Genomic DNA, 21,196 nt, shown 5'->3' on the forward strand with positions numbered 1-21,196 from the left:
TTTTTTTGGTTTTTCTCCGGTACCGGGAACCGAACTCACAACCTTGCACTTGCCAGGCAGGCACTTTGCCGCTGAGCTAAATCCCCAGCCCCTACTACTGAGTTTCTGAAAGGCAGTGAGTGTATGTTTCAGAACTCAAGGCTGTCATCCTTATTCTGTTGATAATCAATGAATATCCTTGGGCAAATCACTAACCTCCTTTCAATTCTGGTTTTCCCAATTGTGAAATACGGTAGTTTGATTACATGACCTCTAAAGTTCCTTCCAGTTCTAATGTTTTTTCTTATCAAAAAGAAAATACTATATTATTTGGAAATTCTGTGACAAATGACAACATAAATCATTAAGACTGGAGGAAATTTTCTCCAGTTATGAAAATATCCTACATTGTGTAGAGCAGATCATTTATTGCTTTGAAAAGGTTTAAAGAGCTGGAAGGAATAAGAAAATACAAAACAACATTATTTTAAATCTAGTGGTAATGCAAGTCTTCTAACAGCTATGATGGCGTGGTTTCTGCTTTGAAAGGATTAGTAATTCTCTGGATTCCTGGTAAAAATCAGAAATAAAGGGGAAACAGGACTTCAACAAGAGGAGGACAGCACTGGGACAAAGGAGAGGAAACCACAGCTGGTCGTATAGAAAGCAGCGTAAAGAAGCCAAAACTGATTTGGAGCAGGGAGCCAGAGAGCAGGTCAGTGGACGGAGTGACGGCTGCTATGGAGGGCACAAAACAATACTGCAACCTGGGTCTTACAGGGACCAGTGGGAGATAACGAAGAGATTTCTGTTTGTTTTTACGTGGAAAAGAAATGATATAAAATGAAATTTTCTAATGCAAATGGTCGCAGGGCTACAAGTATTATGGAGGAAGAGTTGGTGCATGACTAGAATATATGATTAATGGATCTGTACATCAGATGAGAAAAATCAGACAGACTGAAGGACAAAGACAGCTGTTCTGGGAGACAAGATGACTTTAAGCACTCTTCCCAAATTTCCCTTCCTATTCTAATCTGAGGATGTCTTTCCTTTAAACCATGAGAAGAGGGAAGCTGAGCATACAGTCTCTTTAATCATCTAAATGTCCATTCTCCTATTCCTTCTTTTACATGACGTTAGTAATTACCTTGCTGACTTTCACTGTAATATAGCAGTCCAAAAAACTTTCTGCAGTAAGAATGTTCTACATTACACTGTCCTATATAGAAGCCACTAGCACATGTGACTATTGAGCAGTTAAAATGCTACCAATAGAACAAAGGAAATAAATTTTAAATTTTATTTTCTTTTAATTAATTTATATAGCCACATGTGGCTAGTAGGTGCTTTTATTCTGACTTTTTTGCATCTTATCATACCTTCCTTGACCTACAATCAACTTTTCCCTTCCTCTTTAACCTACATATAAATTCAAATCTGCCATTTTAAACAAACAAAAACCTCCAAACCATAATTGTTTCTTTAGCCCTATTTGCTCCCTAGTTACAGGCTACTGAATTCATTTCAAATCAAGTTTTTATCCAAAAAGCACTGTATAAGGACCTATAATCCCTTATCCAAGCCCTCAGGGTTAAACATGTTTCACAGTTTCTCAGATTTTAGAAAAACATTATAGTATATATCCTATACTATTTAATATCTATCCATTCAGAGGCTTGGGGTAGGAACAAGTAGTAAGCAAACACATTAATGGTTCTAAAACAAAAGTATAGGAAAAAAACCATTTTAGGAAAAGTAAATAAAGGCTGTATTTATTTAACATATGCTAATTTAGGTCAGAGTTTGCTACCAAATGAGTTCAGGTCAGATTTTATTTTTCTAGCAGTGCTGGGGTCAAACCCAGAGCTTCACACATGCTAGACAGGCACACTACTACTAAGCCGTTATCTTCAGCTTTCAGCTTCAAAATAAAACAACAGAAGCCGGGCATGGTGGCGCACTCCTGTAATCCCAGCACTGGGGAGGCAGAGACAGGAGATCACTGTGAGTTCGAGGCCAGCCTCGGCTACACAGTTAGTTCAGGGACTGTCTGAACTATACAGTGAGACCCTCTCTCAAAAAACCAAAAAACCCCAAAAGAACAGAAGGGCCTGGGATATAGCTCAGCAGCACAAGCCCCTGCCTGGCAAGCGCAAAGTCCTGAGTTCGATTCCCAGTACCAAAAAAAAAAAAAAAGGACAGAAAATAGCTTTGTGGATTTCTGGATTTTAGACAAAGGAACTGTAGGCCTGTACTTCCTGTTTCTAATTTTCTACCTTTCACTGCAGACTAGACTGAAAGAAAAAAGGAAACTAACACTTGTTGAGAATCTGTTGTTTGCCAGCACTGCCTCAGTATTTCATCTAATTTCAACAGTTCTTTAACAGAGAGATGCTGTTACCTATATTTAAGAGACCAAGAAATTGAAGGGAGTATAAATTAGTTACTTGCCACGACTATAATTATAAGGTCACACAACTAGCAAATATCAATCATTCAAGCCCAGGCCTTAATCCAAAGTTGATGTAGTTTCACTGACATGTGAGGTATTCAAAGTTAAGTATTTACGCCAACTTCACAATGCATTTTCACATGGATTTTCTCATCTGACAAAAGGAAGGGAAGGCATGAAATTATTCTTCATACATTACAGACAAGAAAGCTGAAAGTCTTTTGAGACCAGCCTATCAAATGCAACCTTAGCCTTCTTGAAGCCTCTACTTCTGGAAACACAATTTATCACTTCTTTACTATTCCACTAAACTTGTGTATTTTTTAATCACTGGCACCTATCAGTAATTTATCCTTGTATTTCTGTATCTTCTAAGAGACAGTTTCTCAAAGACAAGAATGAAGATTTATTCATCTTTACTTCTTCCATATCTATCTGACACCTATGGTCCTCAAGGAATGTTGAATGAATAAAGAAAAAAGGAAAGAAACAAACATGCTGAGTTAGGCTGACAGACGAGTGTGGGTTGATGGCCGATGGTGGAACATACACGTGACATCCAGCAGAAAAGTTCATCAAATAAAGTTTATACATACGTTGGACCATAAAATGTTGAAATTCATTTCAAGAGAAGTTTCTACCTTGGGCAATATGATCAGAAATACCAGTAGGAGTGGATTCATTCATAGAAGCACTGAATGGAATTGGCTCATAATGAGGAAGCATCTCCTTTTCTATGTTGTCTGCTGCAGGGGAGGTCACAAAAGAGGACTGACCACTCACATTTGAGTCATATTTTGACTTCTGAGAATAGTGCCTGTAAAAGAACATCACATTGTATAAGAAAAAAAAGTCACTGCCTATACCTTAAAGATGTGTTAAGATACAAAAACAAGTTATTGAGCTTCTAAAATAATCATAAGTGGCCAGGCGTGGTGGCGCATACCTCCAGCACTCGGGAGGCTGAGGCAGGAGGATCATTGCGAGTTTGAGGCCAGCCTAGGCTACAAAGTGAGCTTAAGGCCAGCCTGAACTGCACAGCAAGACCCTGTCTCAAAAAGATAAAAAAATAAAATAATCATAAGTTTAACATAGGTATTTAACAGCAAAAAAGAAGTGTTTTTATCATAAAAAGCATCCTGACTCAACTCATTCAACTTACAAACAATCAATACAGGGAAAAAGAAAACATTCAATTTTCTAAATAGTGGGCTCTGAAGACAATTTTAGTGTTTTTAAAATTCTTGGAAAGGAAAAGTACTTCAGATTAGTTCTAATTTCCCACATAAATTAGAAAGTTACTCTCACAGCTAGGAGTCAATATAAACACTAATTTGTTAAGCAGATATAAAAAATATTATTACTCATGAGGCCTTATATTGACTGACATTTATAACTCATCTACCATTATTTATTTATCTACCTCTCCAGGCAGATTCATATATCCATGCTATGTAATTTAAAAACTAAACCACAGTCTGAAAAGAACCAGTAACAGATTAAACAATGCTTTACTGGACTTACTAGTTTGAAATTTTTAAAATTTGAAAGTTTTAAAAAGTGCTTTTAAAATTTTGAATACAACAGAACTATGTTACAGAAAATATGGAATAAGAGGGGAAAACCCATACATCACAACCATTACTACCAATATTTTTGGAAGCATATACTTTTCTTTAAAGGAAAAGGTAACCCTAACTCTAACCCTATGTATATATATAATTTCATATTTTACCCTTTCAGCTTATCAAAAACATTTCATCATGATGCTTCAAGACTTCATGATTTTAAGTAGTTTCATAATGCCCATCAATTTATTAGTTAAAATAGTCATCCTCCATTATTGGAAGTTAAGTTGATTCCAGATTTCTCTATGTAAAGTTATGCACAAATTTGTGCGTATAGTTGTTTTTTTATTTTGGACTTAAGAGTTTAGTACAAAGAACTCAAAAGATTCCAAATTTTATGAATCCCAAAATACGCTGACGAAAAATACTATCCAAAATATTTGTACTAATGTATACCAGAAATTATAGTACTAGCTCACTTCTAAAATTACATAATCAGGGCATGGTGGTGCTACTCAGGAGGCTGATGATTTAGAGGCTAGCCTGGGCAACTTACAGATGCCCTATCTCAAAAAATAAAAGGTCTATAGGGATATAACTCAGTGCCCAGGCCCTGGGTCTAATCCTAGCACAAGGGTGAGAAGACAGAGTTAAACTATGGTTTGTAGTATGAAGACAGATTAGCAAAGCAAACATTAATGTACTATATGTCAGAGAAAACAGCTATCTCCTATTCATTTGCCTATTTTAAAAACTAAAGAGAGGGGCTAGGGATATAGCTCAGCGGCACAAGGGCCTGCCTGGCAAGCTCTAGGTCCTGAGTTCGATCCCCAGTACCAAAAAAAAAAAAACCCAAACAAACAAAAACTAAACAGAATAAAAAGAAAAGTTGAAATCCGTTAAAAGATGGGATTTATAAAATTGGAGATTCAAAAATAAGTTCAAAATACAGTGAACCAAAAGTGTTTGCCAAGTCTTGCTCTACTTTTTAAAGCAAATTACTTACAGGAAATAGCAAGTTTCCAAAGCCTGGGCACTGAATTATACCGAGTTGTTTATTTTCTTAAAATTAAAAAATTTAAGATCAGAATCTGACCTACCCAGGTGGTGAAGATCGCCGTGCTTGTCCTGATCGCAAAGCTTCTCCAAGAGGAGAATTTTCAAGATTCTTGAACTTTTCTTGGCAAGTTCTCACATAAGAAAGTTTTCCAGCAAAGTATCCCATGATACAAGCAACTTATTTATAAAATCAAACAAAAAATATGATTGAATAGGACTTTTTAGGCAATAATCTTGTCTAAAACAACATTTTAAAGAACATGTTATCTTAAATATATCTTTGGTTAGAGAGACCTGAGATTTTCTAAAATAATGATAAAAGGACCTCAATGAAATCAAACTCAGAGTTCAGACAAGGATTCTATGGACATAATTCTGTTTCCCTAAATAAATCAAAATTTAAAAAAAAATGTAGTTGTAAAGTAGTTGTAATTCTAATACACTAATTACTAATACAAATATGAAAGACATGGTAAAGGTATGATGGAAAGAGGAGTGGATAAGGAATCACATCAAAAGTTCTAGCCTGGTGAGCAGGGATTCAAACCATTTTTCTTGTAAAATGGGAATAATACTATTTGCCCAGTCAACCATAAGATTACTTTAAAAATGAAATTAGGTACACCAAATCCCTCATAATAATGGATCACAAAGTGTAACTTAAATGTTCACCTGTGCAACCTATTTGTAATATAAGAGAAAGTAACCTGAAATTCGTGAAAAGCCTCAGGAGAGTAATTTTTGTTAGCCACATTGCTAAATTTAAATTGAAGACTTCAGGGGCTGGGGATTTAGCTCAGTGGCAAAGCGCCTGCCTGGCAAGCGCAAGGTAGTGAGTTCGGTTCCCGGTACCGGAGAAAAACCCAAAAAATAAAAAAATAAAAAAAAATAAATTGAAGACTTCAAAAAAATTGTTTACTTCTAAATATATTTATTTGGATTAATCAAACTATCTGTACCACCTTCTTTCCTTACAGATAGACAAGAATTTATTTTCATTTATTATTTGATTAATTTGGATTAATCAAAATATCTGTACCACCTTCTTTCCTTATAGACAAGAATTTATTTTTAAAGTACTACGTATTTAAAAAATAATTTCAAATGGTTTTATTATTAAGAAGGAAAAAAAGTCAAGTAACTCCTGATTTTGACACTAGAAAAAAATATCCAATGAAAATATCCAATGAAAAGCTTACAAAGATATGTCAGCACACAACCAACCACATAACTAATATGAGTATGTCAATACATTTGATAAAAAATAATGATTTTATACTTAGGTAAAAAAGCTGAAACAAAATACAGTGTTATTCATACTTACATATAAGTTTAGGGATGGAACCAAATCTGGGATGACTTGAAAGAATTCCTACAGAATAAAAAGTTAAGTATTTCTCACTAATATTGTTAGAAAAAATCAGTTCCGACTACCTTTACCTGTTAGCTGGCAACATTAGTTCTTTTCATGACCCCAGAGAACTCTAAGCTATTTAAAAAGAGAGAATCAAGTGAATTTAGTATCAACAGATACACACACAAAAAAAATCCAAATGACAGACACACAAATAGTGGATCATTTGATACAAAGTAAACAATAACCACAACAAAAAAGAACTGTTTCTACATACCAAGAACAAATGAAACACAACACAGATTAAAAGATACAATTTACTGTAACATCAAAACCACCCAAGAGCCAGGAACAAATGTAATTAAAGATATGAAAGATCTTTATATTAAAAGCCATAAAACTTGCTGAGGAGTAAAAGCCAAACAAGGAGAAACATACTATGCGCCCAAGAACTGAATAGTGTAAAGATGTCAATTCTCCATAAATTAACCTATAAACTCAATGCTTCAATTAAAATCAAAGCAAGGGTTTTGTTTATACTAAAAATCATGTGCAAACACAAAGGACCAAGGTAGTACTGAATGAAACTTAAGTAGATATCAAGACCTAGAATAGCCGGGCGTGGTGTTGGGTGTTGCACGCCTGTAATCCCAGCACTCGGGAGGCTGAGGCAGAAGGATCACTGCGAGTTCAAGGCCAGCCTGGGCTACAAAGTGAGTTCAAGACCAGCCTGAACTGCACAGTGAGACCCTGTCTCAAAAAGACAAAAAAAAAAAAGACCTAGGATAAAATGATAGTAATTAAGACGTCTGGCATAAGTCAAGAATATGTAAACTGACTCACACTAGGAAAGTCCAAGAAAGGACATACACATATGTTCTCACTTGATATATGCAGTAAACAAAAAACAGTCCTTTCAAAATATAGGGCAGAGTCAATTACATATCTGTAAGAGGAGAAAATGTACCTGATCTACCCCATATTATATTAAAAAATAACTCCAGAGGGCTTCAAAATTTAAATATGAAAGATAAAGCTGATAAGCGAAAGCATGAGACTGTCATCTTTCTGTCCTTAAAGATAAAGATCTTAAAGAGATCACAAAAAGGAAAAAAAATCTGATAAATTGGACTCTATTAAACATTATAATTAATCAGAATGGAAAAAAAATAATCCAAGACAGAGAACTAAAAATGATCCAGTGAAAAGATGGACAACCTCAACAGATCCTTTATAGCAGGGCAAGGTGGCGCACGCCTGTAACCCTAGCACTTGGGAGGCTGAGGCAGGAGGATCACTGCAAGTTCAAGACCAGCCTGGGCTACAAAGTGAACTCAAGGCCAGCTTGAACTGCATAGTGAGGCCGTTTCAAAAAGACAAAAAACCCCCAAAACCCCAAAACCCCAACAAAAAAAACAGATCCTTTACAAAAAAGGATATTCAAATAACAAATAAAACAAAAGGTCCTCAACTTCATTAGTCACAGGAAGATGCAAATCATAACCACTATGCGATCAGTATCACTGCTCATTTACCACTATGGCCAAAATAAAAGAGACTTAAAAATGTGAGAGTGAAAATTACTCCAAATAGTGCAGCAGTATTTACACTGAAGCTAAATATATTCATAGTCTATGATCCAGAAAAATGCCTAACAAGAAATACTTTATTTATGGAAGTACTAATTGCAGAAATCAAATTTGTAAACTACCTACTTTCCAATGTTTAGTACGATAAATGAACTGGGACATATTCAAACAGCAAAAAACTACACAGCAATGAGAATATATAATCTACAACTACATATAATACTGTAGATCAGTCCGGTGCTGTGCTAGTAGACCAGCTCTCCAAATAAAACTTCATGTACACAGCATACATACACTAATGAAAAAATAAAATGGCAAATTCTTATGTTTAAAAAAAGCCTAGATTTTAATAGATGTTAATTTCTATAATATAAAGCTATCAGAGGGCTGTTGGCTGTCATGCTCCTGAAAAATTTAATAATCAGTTCTTAGAAGCTGGTTCAGGACAATTCTAGCACAGCACTGAGGAGTCTTAAAAATGTTGAAAGAAGCAACATAAATTACTTCACAGAAGGCTTCTGTGTAATTCAATTACAAAAACAGAAGTAATCTATACTACTAGCTTGTTTCTTTTTTCTGTCATCAACTAGTTATAGACCTCTAACAACATATAAGCACTACATACTAGTCAACCAGCCCCTCCTGTGCACTTCTAGGGATTGGACCCAAGGCACTGGCACTGAACTCCATCCACAGCACCCTATTCCGTTTTTTTGAGATGGGCTCTAGCTAAGTTTCCAAGCTGCTCAGGATGGCCTCGTAACCTCAGCCTCTCAGAGTACTGGGATCAAAGACACTCTTCTTACACTTAGTGAGTTGACAGTCTAGAGGGAATTAAACAGAACATATCATGTAACTGCTATTCACCCAAATATTTGAGTACCTACTCCATATGTGCATTGGATATACCCTCTGACAGGTACTAGAGATAGCCCATTTTCCTAAGAGGAAGAATGGAAGTAAACTTACTGAAGACTAATGCAATACTCTATATAACATAGTTACATTAATTATAGTGACAGTGCAGACAGAGATAGTGTATAGAAAAATTTAAGGATTTGAATACAAGACACCAATGGATAAGGCAGATAAAGAATAGAAGTAAAAGATAAGGCTCTGATTTCCTGAATGAGAGTGATGCCCTTCAGACATGGCAAAAAGGGCAGGAATTGGTTTTAGCAAAATGAGTTCAACTTACAGAGCCAATAAAGGGCCATCCGTGTAAGATGTCCAGAATTTAATATAGCACATATCTAGACTACAGATAATCCTAGAGACTGTTATGGTTTGATCTGAATGTCCCCCAAAATGATTATTCATGGATGAGGCTTGTGGAAGGTGATTAGTTCATGGGGATGCTAACCTCGTGAGTGGATTAACCTATTGAGTTCATGGCTAAATGTGCTGTTGGAAAAGTACAGCTGGGCTGGAAGAAGTCCCTCGGGGTGCCTATGAGGGTGTTTATCTCCTCTGGTGCTTTCACAGTCTTGTGTGATCTGGGTGCAGCTTTTTCATGAGGTGAGCAGCTTTTTCACACCTCACCCTTCTACCATGGTGTTTCTGCCTTGCAGCCAGCAGATCATAGACTGAAACCTTTGAAATCTTGACCCAAAATAAACTCTTCCTTCAAATGATGGATGTCAAGTATTTTGTGCCAACAATGGAAAAGTGACTAATACAGCTCCTGTGATAACTACAGCCCATCATACTGTAGGGGAAAGTAGAAAAACTTAGACTGAGAGCATAGCTTTATGGTATAGGCCCTAGGTTCAATCTCCAGTACCATACCCTCCCCACACAAAAAAGTACAGACTGAAAACTAAAATCCAAAGCAGAACTCCAAAGAACATCAATATTTCTAATACAAGCAGAGAAAGAAGACAAATAAATGAATATCCAAGCACTAAGAGGTCATGAATTTGTTTTTAGTGCTATACACCATGAACAGTGTGTCACACATATAACATACTTTAAAAACATGAAAAGAATGTAACAGTTGCCTGCAGTAGGAGGGAAATTCTAGGACTATGCAGTTACAGATGTGAAATGCAAATGACTCAAGAATTGGTTTGGGATGGGGAACCAAAAGGAAAAAAAACTGATTAAAAGCTAGGCATGGTGGTACACCCTTGCAATCCCACTACTCAGAAGGATCACATGTTCAAGGCCAGCCTGGGCAAATTAGCAAGACACTGTCTCACGCATGCCCGTAATCTCAGCAGTCATGATGCTGAGGCAGGAGGATCATGAGTTCAAGGCCAGCCTGGGCTGTAAAGTGAATTCAAGGCCAGCTTGAACTGTATAGTTAGACCCTGTCTGAAAAAGACAAAAAACAAACAAACAAACAGTCTCAAAACAAAAATAAAAGGGCTAGAAATGTAGCTCAGCACTTCTCAGCTCAATCCCCAGGAAGAAACAGAGGGAAGGAGGAAGGGGAAAAAAAGAAATGATTAAGGTTGTATAATGTTGGTCAAGAACAAAAATTGGGCCGGGAATATAGCTCAGTGGCACAAGCACCTCCTGGTAAGCGCAAGGTCCTGAGTTCGATTCCCAGTACCAGAAAAAACAACAACAACAACAAAAAAAAATTAAAGAAGCAAGGATGCTATGTTGGTAGTCTTTTAAGAAGTTTCAATAAAAGAAAAAATTCATGGATACTCTAGGACAGATGGGGTTAAAAGAAGTAAAACGTGAAGTATTCCTTTACGAAGTCTGGCTTCAAGTTTGAGGCAGAGGCAGCTGGAAAGATGTATAAAAAAGGACTTTTTTTTCAATGTTCTCTGTTCCTTTTTGATAGATCAAGAAACAATCCGTAACAGCTAAGACCACACTGAGCATGACTCACTGCAGATAAATACAAAATGACAGGTATTTGGATTCAATGCAATATGTCTTGGTGGATTCTGAATTGTTTTCAAGTTATTGCCAAGTGATCCAATATCTTTAACTTCACATAAATCCCAAACCTCCAAAACTTTCCCTCTTTTATGCCCTTTCCAAATTATAATTTTTGCTGGTTCAACCTTCGTTGTTTTATGTTCTTATGCCTTGCATATTTTGCTTCTGTTCATGTCAGTCTCCTCACTGCCCCCTATAGCCATGCTTATTGTCATAATCACCAAATCCCTCCTCCTGAAATATCCTTCCTTTTCTTTTTAATCTAAATCCTGCACATCCTTCAGAATCTACTTCTTTAAAACACACACACACACACACACACACACACGATTACATTTATAGTGGGGAATTGGTACATGTATATAACACATTTGATTTTTTTTTTCCACCCTTAATTATACCACTCCTACAGAGATTTTTCCTCTTTGAAAGATCTTTATCCACAACTCTGAATATTTTTACAACTCAGCAGCTTGTTATTTAAATTTTCTATTCTCTTCAGTGTGTGTTTGCATTGACTAGCAGCTCCTAAATTTCTTTTGTAATCCCCAATATCCAGACCTAAATATTAGTAAATGACAAAATTATGAGAAATAGGCACAACAATAATGGACACTGTGATTTCTCTACTGTGCCAGTTTTTCCTACAAAGTAACGTGATTTAAAGTTTTGTTCACAATATGGGACCAATCTGGTCTATAAAACATCTCAGTTTTAAAGGACATGTAATACATGTATATCTTGAGTTCTTTCCATGTTTTTAGATTCTCTTTTCTGGGACATCTTCTCAGATACAGGATACACTAGGCAGACAGTACACTTAAGTATCACCTTAAATATCAGTACACTTAAGTTTGCCTGTATCACCAAATTTTAGAATATAGAAACTGGTAATACTCAATTCACAGGAATACGCTATACTATTTAAGCCAATAAAATTTAGGACAAGAAAAATCTCTTTGGAGACTTAATAAAAAACAGATTACTTGCTGGCGCTCTGAGATTCTAATTATTTTTTTAAATGCTAACTCATTCTCACCCTCAACTCCCAGGTGATATTGGTTTAGAAAGGTACGGGTCTTTACACTGAGGTATAGGGCCTTCACGCAAATTATGTCTCCAGTCCCCTTTTTAAAAATTAATACATGTTCATGATACATGAAGAATATATTCACCTTAGTTGGTATTGCACTTTAACCCTTTTTACTTGCCCTTCTCCTCCTCTCCTTCCATCTCAACATCCCCTTCCCCTTTATTTGCAAAAGATCTACCTCCTTGTTTCCTTTTATCTTTAGCCTTAAATTATACTTCGGGTTTCTCATATAAATGAGAAACCATACACTCCCTAAGCCTCTGTATTTCCCTAAGCTTCAGGGTCTCAAGGTGTATCTATTTTCCTATAAATGACTCAAATTTATCCTTTAGGGCTGAGTAGTACTCCACTGTGTGTATATACCACAGTTTATTGATCCATTCGTCTGCTGATGGATATATAGGTTGCCTCCAAGATTTAGCTATTATGACTTGTGGTCCTATAAACATGGACATGCATGCATCACTATAATATGATGTTTTTAACTCTTTAAGGAAGAAACCTGGAAAATAGCTGAGAAACTGGAATTTCTAATTTTAGTTTGTGGAGGAATCTCTATACCGATTTCCACAGTGGTTGTACTAGTTTACACTTCAACAATGCAGAAAGGTTTCTTTTCCCATATAGCCTTTCCAGCATTTGTTATTTTTTGAGTTCTTGAGCATTTTACTATTTTTATTTTAAGGTAAGGTTTCACACTAAGTTGTCCAGGCAGGAGATGCATTTGTGATCCTCCTGCCCCAGCTTCCCAGAGTGCTGGAATTACGGGTATGTACCACTATAACTGGCAGCTACTGGACTTTAAGCCAATGTCCAACAATCACCTGGGTTTGTTAAAACACAGATTCCAGAACTTTACTCAGAGATTCTGACTGAGCAGATCTGGAATGGGGCCCATGAATTTGCATCTGTAACAAACAGGAGTGCAGCTGCTGAGCCACCCATGTACACCAGGCTTGTTGCTCTTCCTGCAAACTATCTACAAGTTTAGGCTTGCCATTTTCTTGCTTTTGCAGATTGCTAATGATGTTCTGTGCAGGACAGCATCAAATTCTCAAATCCAGAGAATCAACCCAATGATTCCTTTTCTAATATTGGAGAAATTTACCAGTGATCACTAAGATTATCAACTTTCCTTATTTAATATCACAAAAATAAACATATCCAAAAGACTAAATAAATTCAAAGTTTAAATATTTACCTTTACTAATTAGTCCTTGAGTAATCAACATACTTGTGGCAGCCAAAGGCACAGCTATGGAAGGAAGAAGAACTTGTCAATATTAACAAAAGGAAAAGATTTTATCTTGAGTTCATTAGGGAATTAATATTAAAACTATCTAGGAATAAATTTTACAACTAAGATATTTAAAAGACTGTTTCATTTTAAAAGCTGTACTGTATACACAAAAGGTTAAAAAAGAACATTTTATTTTATTTTATTTACTTATTTATTTAATTTTTTGGTACAAGGAATTGAACTCAGGACATGCTTGCCAGGAAGGCACTGTGTCACTGAGCTATATCCCTGGCCCAAAAAGAGCATTTTAAGTTAAAAACATTACAAAATATTAAACAGCATAATTCTAGAACCACCTAGACTTATGTTCCAAAAGAGGTAGCAATACATTAATAATCAACTAAGACAACACTGACTAAAAGCTACTTCTGAAGTTAAAGGAGGAAAAAAAAATAATACAGGAGAGGCTAGAGGAAAATTACAAATAAGCTAACTACTGAGTAATGACTAAATTCCATGCAGTGTGCTAAGTGCCGCATGTGCACTGTCTCATTACTTTTTATCACAGTATTTACAAGGTAGATAATATTCTTACCCTTCTACAGATAAGGAGACTGAGGCTTAGAGATGTTAAGAAACTTGCTCAAGGCCATACAGCTAGTTCAAAGGCAGGCCTCAGACTAATGAAATCTAATACCAGATTTCAAGCTTTTAAGCTTTTTTACACTGAACCAAAATACACTTGCTTGGGGCAAGAATAAAAAAGTATATACATTAAACATTCCTTAAAACTACATGAAAATACTGTGTGTACACCTATTAACCCAGAGTAAAAAAATCCAAAGCTGTCATCACAACTTCAAAGAGACTTACAACTTAAAAACAGCTATGAATCACTCTTCTCTACACAAGCATTAACAATTTTCTGCAAGGGTGGGAGCTGCTAATGCATTAGGTGACCAATGTGGCAAGCAACTTGGTCTGAGCACCTGACTAGTAAACAGTTCCCTACACTGACAGAAGTGGCTCACTATGCCTAACCTGTTTATGCGAACACAACTCACACTGAACGCCTGCTTTTATCTGGAAGTCTGGTATCTAGGTACTCACTAGGCTGAGAGTGCCTAACCCCCAATAAAAATACCACTGAGTTTTTAATGAGGTTCCACAAGATAACATTTATGAGAACTGTTACTGGGTGGCAAATTAAGTACATTCTTCATGCAGGGCTCCATTGAGGGAAGACCCTGAGAAGCTTGTGCCTGGTTTCCTCTGGATTTCACCCCATGCTCCTCTTCCTGATTTTGCTTTGTATCCTTTCACTGTAAATTAAATAGCTACATGTGGTCAGCGGCTACCATAGGAAACAATGCTGTTCCTAACCAGGGGTTGGCAACTTGCTCTATAAAGAACCAGATGATAAATATCGGGGCTTTGGGGTCCATTTGTTGTTCTACCTAGTCAACTCCTGCTTTATGCAAAAGCACCTACAGACAATACATACACAAATGAACATAGCTGTGTTCCAATAAAACTTTATTTATGGATGCAAAACTGTTATGTAATTTGTACATGCAATGAAATAGTCCCCCTCCTTTTTCCTCAATCACTTGAAAATGTAAAAACCATTTTGTTAGTTTGCTGCATACAAAAAGATTTGATCCAAGGTCTGTAGTTTGCTCAACTCTGAATCTTTTTTTTTTTTTCCGGTACCAGGAATCGAACTCACAACCTTGCGCTTGCCAGGCAGGCACTGTGCCACTGAGCTAAATCCCCAGCCCTAGTTTGCTCAACTCTGGTTTAAATTATACATGGGCAATTTAAGCACTGAAATAATTGGGACATTTGAATTGTCAGAGAAACTTTATGAAAAAATCCATTAACTTTGGAATAGGGCTCCACTATTAGGCACAATGTGCAGAAACCCTAAGGTTTGACTGCTTACTATTCTACTTATCAACAGATTTTACCTTGGTTGGGAAAATGGTTTCTTTAATGCTGGCTGGTTAGATGCCTTCATGTATTATGATTTAAGGTCTTTCAAAGCACAAATCCCCTTACATTACAGTGTAAGTTCAGGCTGCTTCAAGGATTGCAACACGTAGCACTGAAGAATTACATGAGGATAAAAGGTGATGATTTAGTTAGCCATCTCTACAATGGACAATGCTTCTACAGTTAATGCAAAGAGCAACAATCAGGTTAAGGAGATTCTAGTACTAGTTCTTTCATTCACCCCTGTTTGCATACACCTCTTAACTTCTCATGTTATAAAAGGATAGTAATTTAGGCCTAACTCATACATTTTACCTTATGTCACACTGAAAGATAATGGTAAAAATGAAAGACTTCACAGGTTCTCTAGCCCTCTTAATCAGAATAAACTGGGCATACAAGGTCGTATGCTCAAAGCAACACAAACGGTTAGTTTGTAGTACAGCTTGATCAGAGCCCAAATCTTACATCCATGTAAGGAAATCCATTATATTATGTGATTCCTATTTTAGTCTGTTAATATAATGTTCCCTTAGGCAAATTTAAAATAACTGCTGACCAAAACCTATTCTACATTATGACTACAGTCCCAACTCTATTCAGTACAAGGATCCCTACAAGTCCTTGCACGCTCCTCCTCTCCCAATAAAATGCTACTCTAAATTCACAATTTTTAATAGGAATGTTTATTTCATTAATCACAATAGCCACTTAGTAAAGATAGCCAACTTTTATACAATTAAATTGAATTAACTGAATTAATCCCCATAACGATTTCATGTGATAGGTAGTTACTACCCCTGTTTTACAGATAAGGAAACAAGAACATGGATAGGAACTTGTCCAAAATCTCACAGCTAGAATCTGGGATTTGAATTTAGATAGTCAGGTGGAGTCAAGTCCATGGTCTCCTTGATCATACTTTTTACATGAAACTCAGTGGTACATATGTATGAACTATTTTCATATACTCGAAAACTGATGCGAAAACTTAATCAGAATTAATATGACTTTTCATTAATTCCAGAGGCTGAGAGCTACTGTAATATGCAATTAAGAACTAATATAATATGGAACTAAGTTCATCTTTTATGTACTGATTTTTTCACTACTTGCGTGTGTTTGAGCACAAACACATTGGTTTTTGGACAGTATGTAGAGCCACAATTTTAAACAACTGGAGATAAGATACCTTCATAGTTATACTTTATGATTAACAGGAAGTAGATTAGAGAAAAAAAAACATTATCTTAAAGAAAAAAGTCTAAATCAACAAGTCTAATTTTAAACCAAGATGATACATTTAATATCTCAAAAAGATATAAAAATTATCATCAGTACTTTTCCACATATTCCTGCTTCCCTCACCATCCTTATCTCATTAACAGCCCCAAGGTGATATTCTCCATAGCAATATGAATTCCATTATTAATTTACATAATATGGAATTGTCACATACTACATGGAATACCTTATCTGAAGATACAAATGTTAAAGTACAAAATTTGCTAACATGTTGTCTATCAAATTCTCCTGATCATTATATGTTGACTTTCTTACCATCTGGTTACAGCTACAATTTCATATGCATTGAAGGTCTGATGTTATAATATACAACAGCTATGTTATTTCTGCTTTAAGTCAATTAGTGGCCAGGCATGGTGTTGCATGCCTATAATCCCAGCACTCTGAGGCTGAGGCAGGAGGATCACAAGTTCAAGCTCAGCCTGGGCAACATAACAATGTAAGAGACCCTGTCTCAAAAAAAAAAAGGGTTGGAGATGTAGCTCAGTGCAAAAGCCTGGGTTCAACCCCCGGTACCACCAAAAGAAAAAAAAAGGTCAGTTGCTTCTGTAACTGCTGCTAGTTGTTAATTTTTTGACTGCTATAATTTCCCAGTAAACCAGATATAAGATACAATTAACAAGCTGTTTTTTCAGCCTATCCTTACTACATGCTTTTCGTCTCTTCAATTTTAAAAGGATTAATCTGTTTTAATATACAAAAATTATATTTCTTACTGTTCACATACCACATGTCCTACTATTAACAGTCAGATATACATAGAAATCCTGCCTATGGATCAATGCCCTTTAATGTACTTTTAACATAAGGTTACAACTGTTTAGAATGTTAAACATAAAACAGCATAAATTTATCAGCCTAAAATAAACCTGGGTAGCACAGTATTCATATCACCATCAGCCTAACATTACGATCCCAAACCATCACCAGACTTGTCTTTTTCTTAATCCTGTCATCAAGATGTGAAATTTGTTCCACCATGAATGCAAAATATTAAATCTGTTTCTTCCTACAAACAAAAAATTCTAACTGTATCTTTTAATCAGCACTGTCATAAACTGGACTATCTTGAAGTTATTACCTGACTCTTTTCCTTCATTGCTCATTAGTCAATCTCTCTGAAATCCTACATGTGCTTTCAAAAATCTTTCAGTACCAGCCCATTTTCTCCAGTCCAAATGGCAAAGTAGTCAACTACTTCTCAACAACTATGTCTGAGTCATCACCAAAAGCTCATAAAAGACCTCACCAAGTATAACTTCTCATCCTTCTAACCCACAATGCACGCTAATCTTCCTCTGAAAACAAACTGACATTATTCCCACTGCCCAAGAACCTAAAACATCTAAGCCAAATTTTTAGCTTTTCATACTGCTTTATTCTCTTAAGGCTCTAATAGTGATCAAGTTATTGTAGATTCTGCCTTTGTTCAATTACAGTTATCTCTTACAATTCTTACTGCAGCTATCAACATAATCTTTCCTGTGTGTTTTATGTGTTAGCTTTGTTTTAACTACATCAGGTCAAAGACTACCTCATGAAACTTATCTTCTAAGCAACGTATCTAGTACACTGTAAGTATACACACTGGCTGACTGATGAAAAAATATACCTTCCTTATCAATTTGCTCCCTTGCACTTTAAAATTTCACCCATCTCTTCTGTTCCAATTACCACATCGCAACTGTGAAGGCCTATAATTTTCAGGTGAAGCAATATTAGGTTTTGTGTAAAAGACTGTATTTTATGTATTGCTTTCAACATGGTTTTTAAAAAAATCTTCATATATAAGATTTCTAGACAGAAATCAAGAGTTGGTAGTATAGTAACATTTCACAATAATAAAAATGAGAACTAACCAGTTTTTATTATGTAGTGGTTAAAAGAATTAAAATCAGGAGTTTCTGTTTCAAATATACCTGGTTTCATGTTCAGATATTGTGACTTACTAGCTATATAATACTAGTTAGCTCATTTGACATCTCTAAACCTTAATGCCTTCATCTGTAAAGTAAGGGCAGTAGTGACCATACTCATGGGGTTGTTTTTATAAAATCCACGTACACTCAGTAAATATTACAATTATTCACAAAATTGGCCTATTGTTTTGAAAAAAATTCTGCAACTACTTTAAAATGAGCACACCTCTATTTCCTTAATCAATCCCTTTAAGTAACAACCATACTAAGCTAAAGTGTGGCAATTTCTTCTGTATGGAGTTACTCTAACTTCAAATAAAAATTCAGGTTAAAATTTCAGGTACAAATAAGAAAAGTAAACTCACATCTGAACCAGAAGCTTTCATCATTGCATTCTGCAAACATTCTTCTTTCTTCCTCTGTCGGAATGTAATCAACCCCTATGACTTTTCGCCAAGGAAAATTGGAAAATGTAAAATTTCAATAATAAAACCAAGACTGAAAAATTAGCTTAGTACAAATTTTAACAAAAGACACCCAGCATTCTTTTTAATTAAGTAATAAATCAACTGACTTGTATACATTTAGCAAACTTTGACTTCAAAAGAAATTTAGTAGCACTACCTGCTAGTCAGAATTGGCTACATAATATTCTTGACTGTGTGCAAAATCAAAATGCAGGACTTTTTACTGAAATTACTAAGAATTTCAAGATGGCACCAGTAGAGCATTAAATCAAGTCTGGGGCCCTGTGTGACTGTTACTCAGGTAATGAAATTTCCTTTACATAGAACATGCTTCTAATTATAAACACTTAATATCACAGTTACCGGGAATTGGTCTTGGAACTTCTGCATTTGGCTCTCGAAAATCAGCCCGCCCATTCATCTTTCCTGTATCAAAAACATTTACACTAGGTATTAGGAACTACCACGACAGTTTGAATACAGATAGCAGTAAAATTACTGGTGTACATGGCAATTAATATTTACTAAACATTATCACATTTGAAGTACTTGACACAAAAATACAAAAAAAATTAAACCCGCTAATTAATTTGGACTGACTATTCAAGTTTCGTCTCTTAGTTAAAAAAATAAGGTGTTTTATTATCAGTATTTATTATTTATCATCACTATCAGTTGATGGATATAAGGTTAAATATTAAAAGATATTAATAAAACTGACATTTTTCCTCTTGAAACTGACATTTCACATTACCCTATGTCCTGGTCCTTTCAAAAATCTGTCGTAAATGATTTGCATGATTCTTCCCAAAAGAAGAAAAATCTATTCTCAATTTTCATTTTAAAAAATAACAATCAGGAAACATGCAACCTCTCCTTTAAAGCAGTATTCAAAAGACAAAAAAAAAAAAAAAAAAAAATCGAACAAAAAAGACATCATACTCTTCTGAGATATAAATTCTATGGCAAACTCTTTATCTTCCAAACTTTCCTCCCTACCCTCAAATAATCTTCAAATTACTTTGTACAAAGACATGAGACTGAAGATGTACGGAACTCTAAAAACACACGTTTTTATTTTTTCATTAACTTTAAAACTCGTATCTTAGGATTTAAGAGACCAGTATCACAGATAACTATTTTAAAGCTCATTATCAGATCATGATTTTCACTTAAAAATTTTTACATGAAAACAGAAAATGGTTTACAGATGACACTGGGCCCTTCCATGACCCACTCAGTAAACAAGCCATCATCGAAGGCTTACCACATGTCCATTTCTTAGGGCAAAGAAATAAGGGATAGTGAACTCATGGATGAATGAAGCCTCCTGAGAAAACTACTTACACGTTAAAACCGCGTTAGACAAATGCATCCCTCTCTCCACCAACAGCATCCCGCCTATAGGCTGACAAGGCCTCTCAGACAACATGTTACGCTCGCCACTCCGAAGGAAACTGAGGGAGCCCTCACCGGCCGACTGCCGCCCCTACACGCTACCCACCACCCCTCAACACCGGCTCCCACCCGCTTGGAGTGAGCGACACCCCGACACACGTTCGTCACCACCAATTCCTCCCACCCCAGAAACAACCTCGCCTCCGCCGTCAGCAGCGCTCAAGAGCGCAAGACCCACAGCGCAGCATCCACCTTCGTGGCAGGAAAATGGCGGAAGGGGCGAAACAGTGGACACCGCGCGAAGGCGGTGGGTGGGTAGGTGGAGGCAGGGGCAAAAAGGGGCTCTTACGCCGTCTCACCCACCTCCCAAATGAAGCGGCGGGCCACGGCGCGTCGGGTCCAAGCGATCGGGGACAGGAGCTGGGAGAAAAACCTAGCGGAGGGTAGAGAAGGAGGAACGCGCGGGACTGCGACAAGGGGGAGGGGACGGACTGCGCACGGCCACCTAGAAGTCACCCAGACACAGGCTCAAAGGGACTGTGACCCGGAAGCACTCACTGCCTGCGGCAGGAAATGACGCCATACCTCTATGCGGCGCTGAATACTAAGCAGGCTAGGCACAGACTCCTGCGGTGCGCCTGCGCCTGCGCCTGTTTGCTCCGCCCTGCGGTCTTCGTCCTGGCCGCGGCGCTCGCGAGCTGCGGTGGGACTGCGCTGGGGGTCGCTGTGCTGCGGAAGCTCGGCTCCGCCCCCTCCGGCGACAGCCGGGGAAGCTTTGTTTTTGTGACGCAGCGCACTGGTCGTCTTCTGACAGGGTGGCGGGAACTTTCGCGGAGGCCCGTTTATCCTCCGTTTCGAAGTTGCCAACTTTTGTTGG

The 21,196-nt window shown here is 36.7% G+C and overlaps 1 protein-coding gene across 4 annotated transcripts in view; it reads right to left on the reverse strand.

Moving 5' to 3' along the window:
- Positions 1 to 20,848, reverse strand: part of Ociad1 (OCIA domain containing 1) — a 26,099-nt gene extending 5,251 nt beyond the window's left edge. The window contains exons 1-7 of one of the 4 annotated variants that reach the window (XM_005392931.2): positions 20,516 to 20,599; positions 19,285 to 19,347; positions 18,820 to 18,900; positions 13,197 to 13,250; positions 6,386 to 6,433; positions 5,103 to 5,238; positions 3,076 to 3,251 (exon numbers count right to left, since the gene is read on the reverse strand). In XM_005392931.2, coding sequence (XP_005392988.1) covers positions 3,076 to 3,251; positions 5,103 to 5,238; positions 6,386 to 6,433; positions 13,197 to 13,250; positions 18,820 to 18,900; positions 19,285 to 19,342 — 553 coding nt within the window. In that variant the 5' untranslated portion in view covers positions 19,343 to 19,347; positions 20,516 to 20,599. Of the gene's footprint in view, positions 1 to 3,030; positions 3,252 to 5,102; positions 5,239 to 6,385; positions 6,434 to 13,196; positions 13,251 to 18,819; positions 18,901 to 19,284; positions 19,348 to 20,515; positions 20,600 to 20,682 lie in introns of those variants that run through there. The other 3 variants (XM_005392934.2, XM_013518553.1, XM_005392930.2) reach the window with 3 other exon arrangements.
- Between the last annotated feature and the right edge of the window lie 348 nt (positions 20,849 to 21,196).

This window comes from Chinchilla lanigera, unplaced genomic scaffold, assembly GCF_000276665.1.
Source record: "Chinchilla lanigera isolate Chin_1 unplaced genomic scaffold, ChiLan1.0 scaffold00046, whole genome shotgun sequence".
NCBI lineage: Eukaryota > Metazoa > Chordata > Mammalia > Rodentia > Chinchillidae > Chinchilla > Chinchilla lanigera.